The 13972-nt window shown below is 49.4% G+C and overlaps 1 protein-coding gene across 1 annotated transcript in view; it reads left to right on the plus strand.

Annotated features, from left to right (window-relative positions):
* LOC123769449 (UPF0764 protein C16orf89 homolog) overlaps positions 1–13972 on the plus strand; it is a 97889-nt gene that overhangs the window by 9410 nt on the left and 74507 nt on the right. Inside the window, exon 3 of the mRNA XM_045760557.2 lies at positions 7634–7810. Within this exon, the coding sequence (XP_045616513.1) occupies positions 7634–7810 (177 nt within the window). The remainder of the gene's footprint in view (positions 1–7633; positions 7811–13972) is intronic.

The raw sequence follows: 13972 nt of genomic DNA on the forward strand, positions 1-13972 counted from the left end.
AGATGAGGAGCCCTGGAGGCTCCCTGGCAACCCTCCCTCCCTCCGGTCGGCAGTTTTTCGAGTTGTTTGATGCTTAACTTTTGAAATGGAGTGCTGGGTAGCCAGCACAAGGAGGTTCAGGGCTCCCCTTTCTCGGGATGGGAAGGGCTGCGAGGACGAGCGGCGCTTCAGTGGAGTGTAACGTTTGCTTGTTTCCTTGCGTTTAAAGGGAGTGAATTCTACCTCTCTTTTCAGTTTTTAGTCATAATTTGCTTACCCTGTGGGGGTTTTTGTTATGAGTACATTTCTGGGTGCCTTACCCTGGTTGATGGCAGATAAGGAAAACCCCCAACCACAGGAGGAAGGGGGGATTTCCTGGTCCATTGCTCCCTGAAACCTCTCTGTGGGGGGGCCAGGTTCTGGCTTATGGTCCCCAGTAGGTCAAACACCATAGACTTTATGCCCCAGTCCAAGTTATCACACATTAGCCTGATAGCTCCAGGAAGCCTTCGGGGCTCACCTAGACAATGGCGTTTTATTACATTTAATGCTGGTTTTCTGTGGGGAGCCCCTACGGCTCCCTGGAGCTTATCGGGCTAATGTATGTTATATTCGACTGGGACATTAGCTAAGGAGTTCAGACCTACCAGGGACCAGTGCCAGAACCTGGCCCCTTCAGAGAGGTTTCAGGGAACAATGGCCCTGGAAAACCCCCTTGTGGTTGGTGTTTTCCTTATCTGCCATAGACCAGGGTTAGGTACCCAGAAAGGTAGGCATAACAAAACAAACCCCACATGGTAAAAACTAAAACAAAAAAACGAACAGAGAGGTAGAAACTCCCAAGTAAACAAGCAAACATCACACTTTACTGCCGTGCCGATTGTCCGCGCAGCCCTCCCCGCCCCGAGAGGGGGAGAGGGGAGCCCCAGACCTACCACACCGGCTGCCAAGCTTCAGTTTGTAAGCTAATGTCAACCGGGATAGACGCTTCTCTGGCCTCAGTTTCCTAGGCGGTGTTTGAGTTGTGTGGCGTTCACTGCCGTGTGTTGTGTTGTGCAATGGCCAGGCGTACCTCATCAGTGCCAGGGCTGCATGCGCTTAGTGGCTGACTTCCCTAAGCGCCCTGTGAGTACTGCCCCTGCGTGACAGGGTTATCTTCTCTGGGGCGTTCGGGAACCATTCCCGTAGAGGTTCTTGCTGCTCGGCATTTGCCTCGCCCTTGGGGCCAGCTGGGGCTTGGGGCCCTTGTTTGGCCCTGGGTAGGGATTGGTATTGTGCTGGTTAGAGCGTCAGGGTACCTGGTTACCTGGTTGATACCTGATTGATGGGGTTCTGGGAGTTCTTCTACTCCCCAAGCCCGGCCCGAGGCCTGGCTCGACTTGTGAGAGTTTGGTCCACCAGGCTGTTGCTTGGAGCGGCCCGCAGGCCCACATACCCACCACAGCCCGGTTGGTCCGGCACTCCTTGGAGGAATAAATCTAGTTTCCTCTTGAAAATGTCCACGGTTGTTCCGGCAATACAGGTATTTCTTATGCTTGCTGGGAGGACTTTGAACAACCGCGGACCTCTGATGTTTATACAGTGTTCTCTGATTGTGCCTATGGCACCTCTGCTCTTCACTGGTTCTATTCTACATTTTCTTCCATGTCGTTCACTCCAGTACGTTGTTATTTTACTGTGTAGATTTGGTACTTGGCCCTCCAGTATCTTCCAGGTGTATATTATTTGATATCTCTCTCGTCTTCTTTCTAGTGAGTACATTTGGAGGGCTTTGAGACGATCCCAATAATGTAGGTGCTTTATTGCGTCTATGCGTGCCGTATATGTTCTCTGTATTCCCTCTATTTCAGCAATCTCTCCTGCTCTGAAGGGGGAAGTGAGTACTGAGCAGTACTCAAGACGGGACAACACAAGTGACTTGAAGAGTACAACCATTGTGATGGGATCCCTGGATTTGAAAGTTCTCGTAATCCATCCTATCATTTTTCTGGCTGTCGCAATATTTGCTTGGTTATGCTCCTTAAACGTTAGGTCGTCAGACATTATTATTCCCAAATCCTTTACATGCTGTTTTCCTACTATGGGTACATTTGATTGTGTTTTGTACTCTGTATTATGTTTAAGGTCCTCATTTTTACCGTACCTGAGTACCTGGAATTTATCACTGTTAAACATCATGTTATTTTCTGATGCCCAGTCGAAAACTTTATTAATATCAGCTTGAAGTTTTTCAATGTCCTCAGCCGAGGTAATTTTCATACTGGTTTTTGTGTCATCTGCAAAGGATGATACGAAGCTGTGACTTGTATTTTTGTCTATATCTGATATGAGAATAAGGAAAAGCAGCGGTGCAAGGACTGTACCCTGAGGTACAGAGCTTTTCACTGCACTTGGACTAGATTTTATATGGTTAACAGTTACTCGCTGAGTCCTGTTTGACAGAAAACTGAGTATCCAGCGTCCTACTTTACCGGTTATTCCCATTGACTTCATTTTGTGTGCTATCAGGCCATGGTCACATTTATCGAAAGCCTTTGCGAAGTCCGTGTATATCACATCAGCATTCCGTTTCTCTTCTAATGCCTCAGTGACTTTGTCGTAGTGCTCAAGTAGCTGTGAGAGGCACGATCTTCCCGCTCGAAATCCATGTTGGCCTGGGTTGTGAAGGTCATTGGTCTCCATGAAATTGGTGACCTGACTCCTAATCACTCTCTCAAATACTTTTATGATGTGCAATGTTAGTGTAACTGGTCTATAATTTTTTGCCAATGCTTTGCTTCCTCCCTTGTGTAGAGGGGCTATGTCTGCTACTTTAAGTGCATCTAGTATCTCCCCCGTGTCCAAGCTCTTCCTCCACACTATACTGAGTGCCTCTGGGTGTTGTGTGACCTGCCACCTATGCGGCGACCAGTTCCTGTTGCCTCTGGAGACGGTGTACTTTTGCGGGGTTTTTCTTTTGTTTTTATTTTCAATTGCCTGGTGGGGGTCTGCCCAGTTAGCTATAGTTCCACTGGTAGTGTTTGGTGGCCCTCTGCTAGGCCCCCCGTGATTGTACACGTCACAGGGATTTTCAGTGCTATCCTCTACCCTCTTGTTATTTTTGGGTTTCTTAACCGATTAGCAACACCTTGCCCAGGCTTCCCGTAGCAGTCAGGCTACGGGCCCTGGAAACCCCTTTTGGGGCTCGGTAGACCATTGAATGTGTCTTCCGGGTTCCAACCCATCTTGTACGGGATCGTTGGTTGCTTTGCCCTTGTCTCCGGGTGACAGTCACCACTTTTACCTCCGTTATGCTGCCTGTTGGGTCACTGACACCTTGACCCGGAGTCTTGCGAGCGATATTCTCTGCTTGTTCTTCAGTACTCTCCTGATGTTATTACTGTTCAGAGTACAGGCGGCATCCGTGTTGCAAGCTAGGTTAGGTTGCTGCAACATGCTAGGTTGGTTCCCACTCGGATGCCCCGAGGCCGCCCGAGGTTTTGGTTAGGTGCTATTCACCCCTTTCCCTCCCTGTTCCCCGCTCCGAACCGTCTACGGGTGTCTGGGTCGGGGTGGGGTTTAGTTGGGGCCGAGACTCGGGCAGTTTTCGGGGGCTGCCCTGTTCGGGTTGGGGGACGGAGGTTTATGAGCCTGTTCCTCCTGCCAAGGCTTCTGGGTCTTACCAGCAGCCCTTTCTTGCTGCCTTTCCCATGGACTCTTCCTTTTCTTTAAGGGCGGAGGGCTTGGAGGACGGCTCTGCCCCTGGGCCCCTGTTGCTGGTTCCCGTGGCTGTGGGGATGGCTGCTAGCTGTTCTGGGGCGGTTTGCCCCTGCCTGGGTTTTCTGCTTTTGGGAGGAGTTTTTCGCCCATCCAATCTGCTTGCTTCCCACTTTTGCTGGCATGTTTTCATATCTTTAGCGTCGGTCACAGCCCTCTGTTCTGGTGGCTATTTTCGTCTGCCGGTTTCCCGGCGTGGCCACCAGGGCAGCGTTGCGGTTTGTTTACATGTGCCTGGGTGTGCGAGCGAGCTTCTTGGGTGAGTTTTCACCTTTTTTCAGGGGTTTTATTCTCCTGTTGTCGTTTCTTTGCTTTTCTGGTGTTTTTTGCCCGTTTCCTGTTCCTCTGGGAACGTTTGGGTGTTGATTTTACACCGGTTTTCCCATTTTGTCTGTTTTAGGTCTGGGCCCTTGGGTTTGGGCTCAGTGTCCCTGGCTATTACACTTGCTCCCACACCTTGTCCCTCGGCTTTTGGTCTGTTATGACCGTTTCCCTGGGGGTTCTGTCTGGGGTCTGTGCTTTGCCTTTCTGTGGTGTTTCTCCGCCGGCAAATGTGCTGGTTTGGGCTCCCCCTGGTTCGATTCTGGGTTTCTTTGGATTCTTTGGTTTCGTTCCAGAGGTTTCTTCCTCTTGGGCCCCCTTTGTGGGTTCAGGGGGCTTTGTTTCCTCGTGTGTGACCCGGTTCTGCCTTCTGGAGTTCCGGGGTCTTCCTGGCTTGCAGACTGATCTTTTTGGGTCTTGGCACATGTTGTGGTCGTGCTGGGACTTTGAGGTTTTGTTGTCGAGGTGGGCCTTTTGATGCAGTTTTGTGCCTTCTTTGCCTGGCCGGCGTGGTGCTCTCTGCCCACTGGTCGGCGGCTTGTACTTTTCTTTTCAAGTGTATGTGTGTGTACGCATGTACATGTGTATGCTGTGTGTTTACTAGTTGTGTTTACTAGTTGTGTTTTGCGGGGGTTGAGCTTTGCTCTTTCGGCCCGCCTCTCAACTGTCAATCAACTGTTTACTAACTTTTTTTTTTTTTTTTCCCACACCACACACACACACCCCAGGAAGCAGCCCGTGACAGCTGACTAACTCCCAGGTACCTATTTACTGCTAGGTAACAGGGGCACTTAGGGTGAAAGAAACTTTGCCCATTTGTTTCTGCCTCGTGCGGGAATCGAACCCGCGCCACAGAATTACGAGTCCTGCGCACTATCCACCAGGCTACGAGGCCCCCATAATACACATGTGTGTATGTGCACATGTGTATACACATGTGTGTATGTGCACATGTGTATACACATGTGTGTGTAACATACCTTGTGTACATGTATGTGTATATACATAATGTGTATATGTGTACTTTTTCTTTCAGGAAGGGCTCTGTTCCCTTCTCTGTTGACGGGGTGCTGGCGAAGCAGCTTGCTCTGTTGACTCTCGCATGGTCCCGCTGTTGGTAGTTGTCGTCTCTTTCGCATCAGGTTGTCTTGTCCTTTCTTGGGTTTTCAGGACTACAGTTATTTGATGTTTTTTACTGTCGCCTCATTTTTTATGGCGCTGGCGGAGCCACTCAGGCTTGCGTTCGGGGTGGACGTCACATCTGCCCCGTTTCGTACGCTTTCTCGTGTTTTGTTTCACCTCCGGCCTGCTCATGCGTCGCCTGAGCCGCCCTGGTCTTTGATCACGTTGCCTTCTTATCTTCTCCTCAGTTTGTGGTTGCCCCTTCGGTTCAGGTTTCTGCTCTTTGGTACTGGTGGTAGATTTGTACATGTGCAGCCTTTCTCCATTCTGACGACGGTCGAGACGGCTGCTTTCCAGAGGGGTTCTTGGGTTATTGATGCTTGATTGGTTTGGCCGGGGGTGTGTCCTATGTTGTCTGGTTGCGCTTTTTGCCGTTACCTGCATACCGTGTCTGGGGTTGCGCTTTGGTTTGATCCGGTTCCCCTCGTTCCCTGTTTTCAGGGCTCAGGTCTCCCAGGTCGTCCGCAGAGTTTTTCAGTCTTCCAGCTTGCGGTCTGTCTTTGCACCCGTGCTTTTCAGACGTTCGCAGCTTTTGCTGCTGTGTTGGTGACGTCTATGGCTCATTTCGGGCGCAGGGATTTGAGGGTCGCACAGGTTCTTGGCCACCCTTTCTTTATGCGTGTCTGCTCCTGTGCGTTCTTGTTGCCTTGGGTCGCAGGTTGCAACCTGTTGTCTCGGCTACGCTTTGCGGAGTTTGTAGCGGCCGCCTCCTGGGTTAGCCCTTTCTTTTCCTTCTCTTTGGGTATGAAGCTCCAGGGAGCCGTAGGGGCTCCCCACAGAAAACCAACGTTGAATGTAATGAAATGCCATTTTCTGGGTGAGCCCCGGAGGCTCCCTGGCAACCCTCCCTCCGACCGGTCGGTGGTTTTTTCACGTTGGTTGAAGCTTAGCTTCCGAACTGAAGCTTGGCAGCCGGCGCAGTTGGTCCGGGGCTCCCCCCTCCCCCTCTCAGGGCGGGGAGGGCTGCGCGGACAATCAGCGCGGCAGTAAAGTGTGATGTTTGCTTGTTTGCTTGTTTCCTTGGGATTGTAGGGAGTTTCTACCTCTCTGTTCGGTTTTTTGTTTTAGTTTTTACCATGTGGGGTTTGTTTTGTTATGCCTACCTTTCTGGGTGCCTAACCCCGGTCGATGGCAGATAAGGAAAACCCCAACCACAAGGGGTTTTCCAGGGCCGTTGCTGCCTGAAACCTCTCTGAAGGGGCCAGGTTCTGGCGCTGCTCCCTGGTAGGTCTGAACTCCTTAACTAATGTCCCAGTCTAATATAACATACATTAGCCCGATAAGCTCCAGGAAGCCTCCGGGGCTCACACAGAAAATGGCATTTCAATGGCATTTTTGGACTTAATCCAAACCAGCATTCAATGCTGGTTTGTTTAATTTTTTTCACCCTTTGTGATATGAAATGAAAGTTGTTAAATTTAGCAATATTTTGTCATTTTAATTTTTTTTCAGTTAATGTTAATAGTTTTTTAACCCCTGCACCACGAAGTTGTCACATGAATCGAGTGGAGTGGGGTTAATTAGTATACAGTATTTGAAAAATATAGAATTTTATCAAACTGAATTAAGTTTACTCTATCTTTATTATTATTATTATTGCAATAATAATATGTATCCACCAGTGTCAAGTTTAGTAATAGATTAAGAGTTGTCTTGTAAATGGCAAACTCTCTCATGTGGATATAGAGAAGACTACTGTTGTCTCCTGTTAGCAGGCTTAGAGCTTTTCCTTCTTGAAGCTCATGATATGAGACATACATATCTCATGTATATCTCATGATACATGAGATAGAGATAGGTTAAGGTATCTCTTAACCTTACTAATTTTTCCCTGAAATATAACCCACCAATTGGTTACACCCATGTCCTTTATTACTGCTGAGTGAACAGGGGCGAACAGTTAAGGATTAGTGCACAGTTAACCCCTCACTATTCAAGTCTTGAACCCAGCCGAAATGGCTCGCACATTGTGGGGCGAGCATGCTACCACAGGGACACTGTAAAATTAAAATAAAATTCTGTAAATTACAATAATTCCAACTTTAATTTCTATCGTTATACTTTCTCCTCCTCTTAGTCACAGGGCTTAGAATATTTGTACATAATTAAGTGGTTTATATAGAATGTAACTTTCAAGTGCACAAACTAACTACAGTACTGTACTGTATGTAACATTATCACATGTTCAATATTCTTTATTGTATAAGTACAAATTTATTAATTGATATTTTATTTTAACATGTGTTTGGTGTTTATTTCAACACCCTTTCAAGGGTCTTTCATAATGCTGATTTTTATTTTTTTATTCAAAGTTAAGTTTTATCCATTATTAATTATTAAAACTGGATAGAGTGAAAGCATTCAGTACTGCATATAGAGAGTTTGTGTGTTGCAGGACGTGTTGTGAAACTAGCAATTCCATACTTGCATGAAAAGGAACCAGAATATATGAAAAGATTAAAGCGGATATTTCAGTTGTCTTGGGATATTGGACACTCTCATCGCACTGTTGACATGTCTCTACTTTGGTCCAATCATGTACGTCTTCTTGCCCAACCTGAAACCCTCAATGGTAAGGTATCGTGTCAAGACTAGCTTATGTTACAATAAAGATAAGAGTAAGCTGTATCCCATCCACGTAAAATGATGGATGAAATTTATTGAGTTTTAATTACAGTAAAATCTTACGAATATGGTTAAGTTCATGCCACATGTATACATAAATAATTATTTTTTATTTGTAATATGTTGGTCATTAACCAATTTTATTAATAAAATATTTGTGTTACATTTATATTACAGTATTTTTGTTATATTAATGCCTCCACAGACTTCAACCATATGCAAATTTCTTGTGGACTAAATTACGTATTTTTGGGGGACCCCCTTCGGCTTCCTGGCGCTAACCAGGCTGATAGGAATGTATTAGACCCTGGCATCAGTCAGTGTGCTCGGAGTTAAAGGCTACCAGGAACCACGGGCCTGAACCTGGCCTCCTCAGAGAGGCACGAGGAGCAATGGCCGATAGAAACTCCCGCGTGGTTGGAAGCATTCTATGTCTGCCATCGACCAGGTCAGGCACCCAGAAAGGTAGGTGCCCTAAAACAAATCTATTCAAAAAACAAAAACATGTAATAAAGCATGCTTATTCTGGTTAAAATATTGTTACTGAAAGCCAAACTAGTAGACAGAATTCCCCAAATGAAAACAAGCAAATGAGCATGACGTCACCACGTCACCATGCCGCTGTCTGAGTAGCTTCCTCCGCCTCCCCAGGAGGGGGAAGGGGGAGCCCCAGACCCCCCATGCCTGCTTTCCTCCCTTCAGTTCTTGGCTGATGTGAACTGGCAAGGTCGTGTGCCCCTGGCTCCTGTTTTCCAGTTCTGTGCCTTGTGGTGTGGTACTATCTAAGAGGTGGTGCGCGGCGAGCCAGGAGTTATTTTACACGTACTCGGGGCTACGTGCACCTAGGGGTTCCCCCTCTTCCCTAGGTGCCCTATAAATACTGCCCTTGGGGCTTGGGGCCACCTTCCATCAGTCACCTTGGGATCTACCTCCACAAGGTCTTTTGCTGCTTGGTGACTGACCACCCTTTGGAGTCATCTGGGGTGTTTCATACACCACTGTTTGCCTCTAGGAAGGGGGTAGTTTCGTCACTGGTTGGGGCGCAGGGTACTGTGCAGCTAGTTTTCACCTGTCATAGCGGCCAGCTCTGTTCCATCGGGGCACGTTGTCCTCTTGCGGGGTTTTACTTTTATTTTCCTGCCTGGTGTCAGGTCTCCCTCTTGGTTTTGGTCACACCCATTTATATCTTTGTGGTCCTCCACTGGGCCCTCGTGAGTGAATACGTCCTGGGGGTTCAGCTTTAGTAGTTTGATAACTTTGGGTGCCAGTTAGCAATACCCTGCCTGGCATCCCTTAGCGAAATTATGCGACTAAGGGCCATGGGAAACCCCGTGGGGGCTCTTTGGTCCGATGGATGCGACCCCTGGGTCCCCTCTCGCTTCGTGCGAGTTTGAAGGATGTTCTATCCCCTTGTCTCGGGGTGACACTCACCGGTTGTGCCTCCGTCATGCTGCCTGTTGGGTCTGTGACACCTTCGACCCGAAGTCCTGCGAGTTTTGTTCCTTGTTTGTACTCCAATACACCCAGTCCACTGATCGTGATATTCAGGTGCAGGCAGCTTCGGCGTTACATGCTCGGTTGGTTGCTACCCCCGGATGCCCCAAGACTGCCCTGCTTTGGTTATAGGGACCTGGACTTGGGGGTGTTGGTCACTTCGACCTTGGTTCAGTCTGCACCCCTTTATCCTTTCCCCTTCTGTTGTTCGTCCTTGTCCTTCCACCCTGCTTCCGGTTCCGAAGGGTCTGAGGTTTTCGGAGTTGGGGCAGGGTTTAGTTGGTGTTATGACTCGGGCAGTTTCGGGGGATGCCCCTTCCAGTGTGGCGACGTAGGTATTCGAGCATATTCCTCTAGCTGGAGCTTCTGGGTCTGACCAGTGGGCCCCTTCGTTCCTGATTTTACGGCGGCTCCTGCCTTTTCTTTTGAGACAGGGGGACTTGAAGAACGGCTTGGCCCTGGGTTCTCATAGGGAGGTTCCCAGCTGGGGGAGGGGGTTGACTTGGGGGCCTTGGGCTCCATTGGACCCCGCTTGGGTTTTAGTACCCCCCTGAGCGGGGCTTGCTGTTACAAGGTGTGGGGGTTTTCTTTTTCTCCCTCCTTGTATGAGTTAGATTTGGCGTCAATCCCTCCCTGGGTTCGGTTCTGTGCTCCCTTGGGTTCTTCGGTCTTGTCCTTTCGGAGGTTTATGGCCTCCCTCATCCTGCCTTATGTGGTTATCTTGAGGTTGTCTTGAGATGATTTCGGGGCTTAGCTTCCCCGCGGCCTAGTCCTCGACCAGGCCTCCTTTTTGTTACACACCCCCCAGGAAGCAGCCCGTAACAGCTGTCTAACTCTCAGGTACCTATTTACTGCTAGGTAACAGGAGTATCAGGGTGAAAGAAACATTTTGCCCATTTGTCTCCGCCTCCACTGGGGATCGAACCCAGAACCTCAGGAATATGAATCCGAAGCGCTGTCCACTCAGCTGTCAGGTGCCCTGGTGTGGTGTTTGAGGCCATTGCGGCTTACCTCCTGTGAGACTCAGATTACGCCTCCATAATGAATCTTTCTTCTTTGGTGTTTGAATCATCCTTTTTCCTTACTGGGTTCTTTCCCGGAGTCGCCCTGGCTTGCAGACTACCCCTTTTTCTTGTTGGAGTTACATTCAGGTTACCTTGAGGTGCTTCCGGGGCTTAGCGTCTCCGCGGCCTGGTCATTGACCAGGCCTCCTGGTTGCTGGACTGGTCAACCAGGCTGTTGGACACGGCTGCTCGCAGCCTGACGTACGAGTCACAGCCTGGTTGATCAGGTATTCTTTGGAAGTGTTTATCAAGTTCTCTCTTGAACACTGTGAGGGGTCGGCCAGTTATGCCCCTTATGTGTAGTGGAAGTGTGTTGAACAGTCTCAGGCGCTCTGATGTTGATAGTTCTCTCTCAGAGTACCTGTTGCACCTTTGCTTTTCAATGAGGGTATTCTGCACATCCTGCCATGCCTCCTGGTCTCATGTGATGTTATTTCTGTGTGCAGGTTTGGAACCATCCCCTCTACTATTTTACACGTGTAAATTATTATGTATCTCTCCCGCCTGCACTCAAGGGAATACAGATTTAGGCTCTTTAGTCGGTCCCAGTAGTTTTGATGTTTTACTGAGTGGATTCTAGTAGTAAAGGATCTCTGCACGCTCTTCAGGTCAGCAATTTCTCCAGCTTTGATAGGGGCTGTCATTGTGCAGCAGTACTCCACTCTAGAGAGCACTAGCGTTTTGAAAAGTATCATCGGTATAGCATCTCTAGTGTGAAAAGTTCTTGTTATCCAACCTGTCATTTTTCTTGCAAATGGCATATGTGGCAAATGGCGTGGCATATGTTCTGTCGGTCCCGTGCACTTGAGTGGCGTAAGGCTCATACAGTGTTCCAGGTTTTCCTTGGGGGCGAATTTGAGCACCTCGACGCGTGCTCAAATGCCCCTGCCCTTTCTCAGGATGTTTCACGGATGTTGCAAGTTGAGTTTCGGTGGTGCAACACGCTAGGTCGTTTGCTCCCCGGGAGCCCCGAGGCTGCCCCATATTGATTAGTGTGACGGGGCTTGGGGGTGTTGGACGCTTCAGTTTTGTTTCTTCCGCCTCCCCAAGTCTTTCCTCTGTTATTGTCCCCCCCCCCTCTCTTCCTCCCTGCATCCAGATCCTTACCATTTGTGGGTTCAGGGTCAGGGCGGGGCTTCGCTGGTCTTGAGACTTGGGCGGTCTTGGGGATTTCCCTCTTCCGGGGTAGCGATGGAGGCATTTGAGCCTGTTCCTCCAGCCGTGTTGTATGAGTCTGCCAGTGGGCTCCCTTCTTTAGTATTTGTCCGGTTGCCCGGGCTTTTTCTTGTGAGGCTGGGGCTTTGGGGGAACATCTCAACCCCAGGACCTGCCTGGTGGGTTCTCGGGGCTGGTTAGGGGCTGATGTTTGGACCCCGCCTGGGTTTTTCTACCCTCGGAGCAGGGCTTGCGGTTACGAGGAATGGGATTTTTTCTCTCCCACCCCCCTCTCCGTACATGTTTTTGGAGGTTGGCCCATCCCCGGGATCGGTTCCTTGTCCCTTGGATCTGTCGGGTCCGTCCTGCCAGTGAGTCCGTTTCTCCACCCTTCTTCTTGGGACAGGCCTTCACAGTCATGTTCCCCTCTTCTCGGGGATCTGCATGATTTTTGGTTTCAGGTGCGACTTTGCCTTCCGTGCCTTCGTGCTTCACGCTTGCTTCTTTATGTTCTTGAAGGATCGGGAAGGTTTTGATTCTTCCCGTATTCTTGGAACATCTGTCATCTACCGGTCCTTTCTGGGGCTTGTTGGTCCTTCTCCAAGCTTCTCAGTTTTCGGTCCTGTTTCGTTCTTTCGTGCTTGTCTCTTCTCTCCGTGCACTGTCCTGCGCTGCACAGGGTTGCCAGATTGGGCTCCTTATAGCCCAAATGGGAAGCTGTGCTATGTTTCTTTTCGCTCCTTCCTGCTCTTTTCGACTACGGTTGGTGGCTGCCCTGTGTACTCTCATATGTGATTCGGTCGTTAACAACACTATTTTGTCTATTTTTCTAGTCATATTCGTGGTTTCCTCTTCAGCTCGCGACTTCTGGCGACTGATATCTGGCATTCCTGCTGTGCATGCGCCATGGTTGTTTGTTTTGATATGGGCGGTGTGCACTTGTGCTGGGGTTTTGCGTCCCATTTCTCTCGGGTGCTTCGCCTCTTGCTCTTCTCAATTCTCCAGTCTGCCCCGTAGCTCTTGGGGCGTTCTGGATTGCTGCTATTGGGAGGATGCAGGGTTTTCCCTTCGTATGGGTGTGGTGCTCCTCCTTCGCCTCTACCTTACCTCCTGCATGTGCGGCTCTACTTTCTTCCACTGGCTACGTTGTGTCGTAACATGTACGTGCCTATGTTCTGCAGGTGAGTTTATGCGGTCTGGCATCTCTTTCGGCCAAGCGCTGGTTCGTGGTTTTGGGATACGTATATAAGAACATCATAATACTGCAGCAGGCCTATTAGGCCATACGAGGCAGTTCCTATTATATCCATCCAGTCCCACTCTTATGCATGTCCAGCCCATGCTTGAGTCCAGGTAGGGGTCCTACCGCCACCAGGTTACGAGGTACAATGGTGGGGGGTATATGTTATGGGGTAAGTGTTCCTGTCTGGATGTTTTCAGGTGACGTTTTGCTGCAGTTTTCATGCTGTGGATGCGTGTTGGGGATTGGTTGTGGATTTTTGTTTGGCCCTTCCGTGCCTTACTTGTTCTTCTGGGATAATAGTTGCAAGGGGTGTCATGGCCCCATTTTTCGTAGTCTTATCTGGGTCACTCTTTCCTTTGCACGTCTTGCAGTGCCTGGCTTAGCCCTTCCATATACATTAGATTCTCTGTACGGTACTTGCCTAGTTGTGTTTGCGGGACTTGAGCTCTGGCTTTTTGGTTCTGCCTCGAGTTTTTCACCTTTTGTTGGTGGTCGAGTGGCTTCACTGATGGTGTCCCACCTGCGTGCTTCTTCTTGGCGGCATTGTGGGGTTTTTGGCAGTCCTTACTTTTCCTTCTGTCCCTTCTTCGGTAGCTGCGTTTGATGGCGTGGTTTTGTCCTTCTCTTGTAGAGGTTTGGGGCCATCATCTTGCCCCATACTGTCGCCTTGTATCATGCAGCGTTGGCGGAGCCACTTCAGCTTGCTTTCAGTTTTTGATGTTACTTCTGCGCCGTTTCGCAAGCTGTCTCGTGCATTGTTTCACCTCCAGCCTGCTCTTGTGTCACCTGAGCCGTCCTTGTCATTGGACAGAGTGCTCTTTTCTTTCTTCTCCTCGGTTTGTTGTGGTCCCTTCAGTTCAGGATTGTTCTCCAAGGCTCCTTTTCTGTTGGCATTGGCCTCTGAGGGTCGGGTTGGGGAGCTTCATGCTCTCCTCCGGCGCAGGGAGGAGAAGATTTTCTGTCTTCGTGATGGTTTTGTTCGCCTGCAGCCGTTTCCTTCTTTTCTGGTGAAGAATGAGACTGCTGCTTTCCGGAGGGGTCCCTGGGTTGTTGATGCTTGGTTGGTTGGGCCGGGGGGTGCATCATGTTTTGTGTCCGGGTGGCGGCTCTCGCCGTTTTTGCGCGCCATGACTTCTGGGTCCGGGGACGCGCT

Source organism: Procambarus clarkii, chromosome 63 (assembly GCF_040958095.1).
Source record: "Procambarus clarkii isolate CNS0578487 chromosome 63, FALCON_Pclarkii_2.0, whole genome shotgun sequence".
Taxonomy (NCBI): Eukaryota; Metazoa; Arthropoda; class Malacostraca; order Decapoda; family Cambaridae; genus Procambarus; species Procambarus clarkii.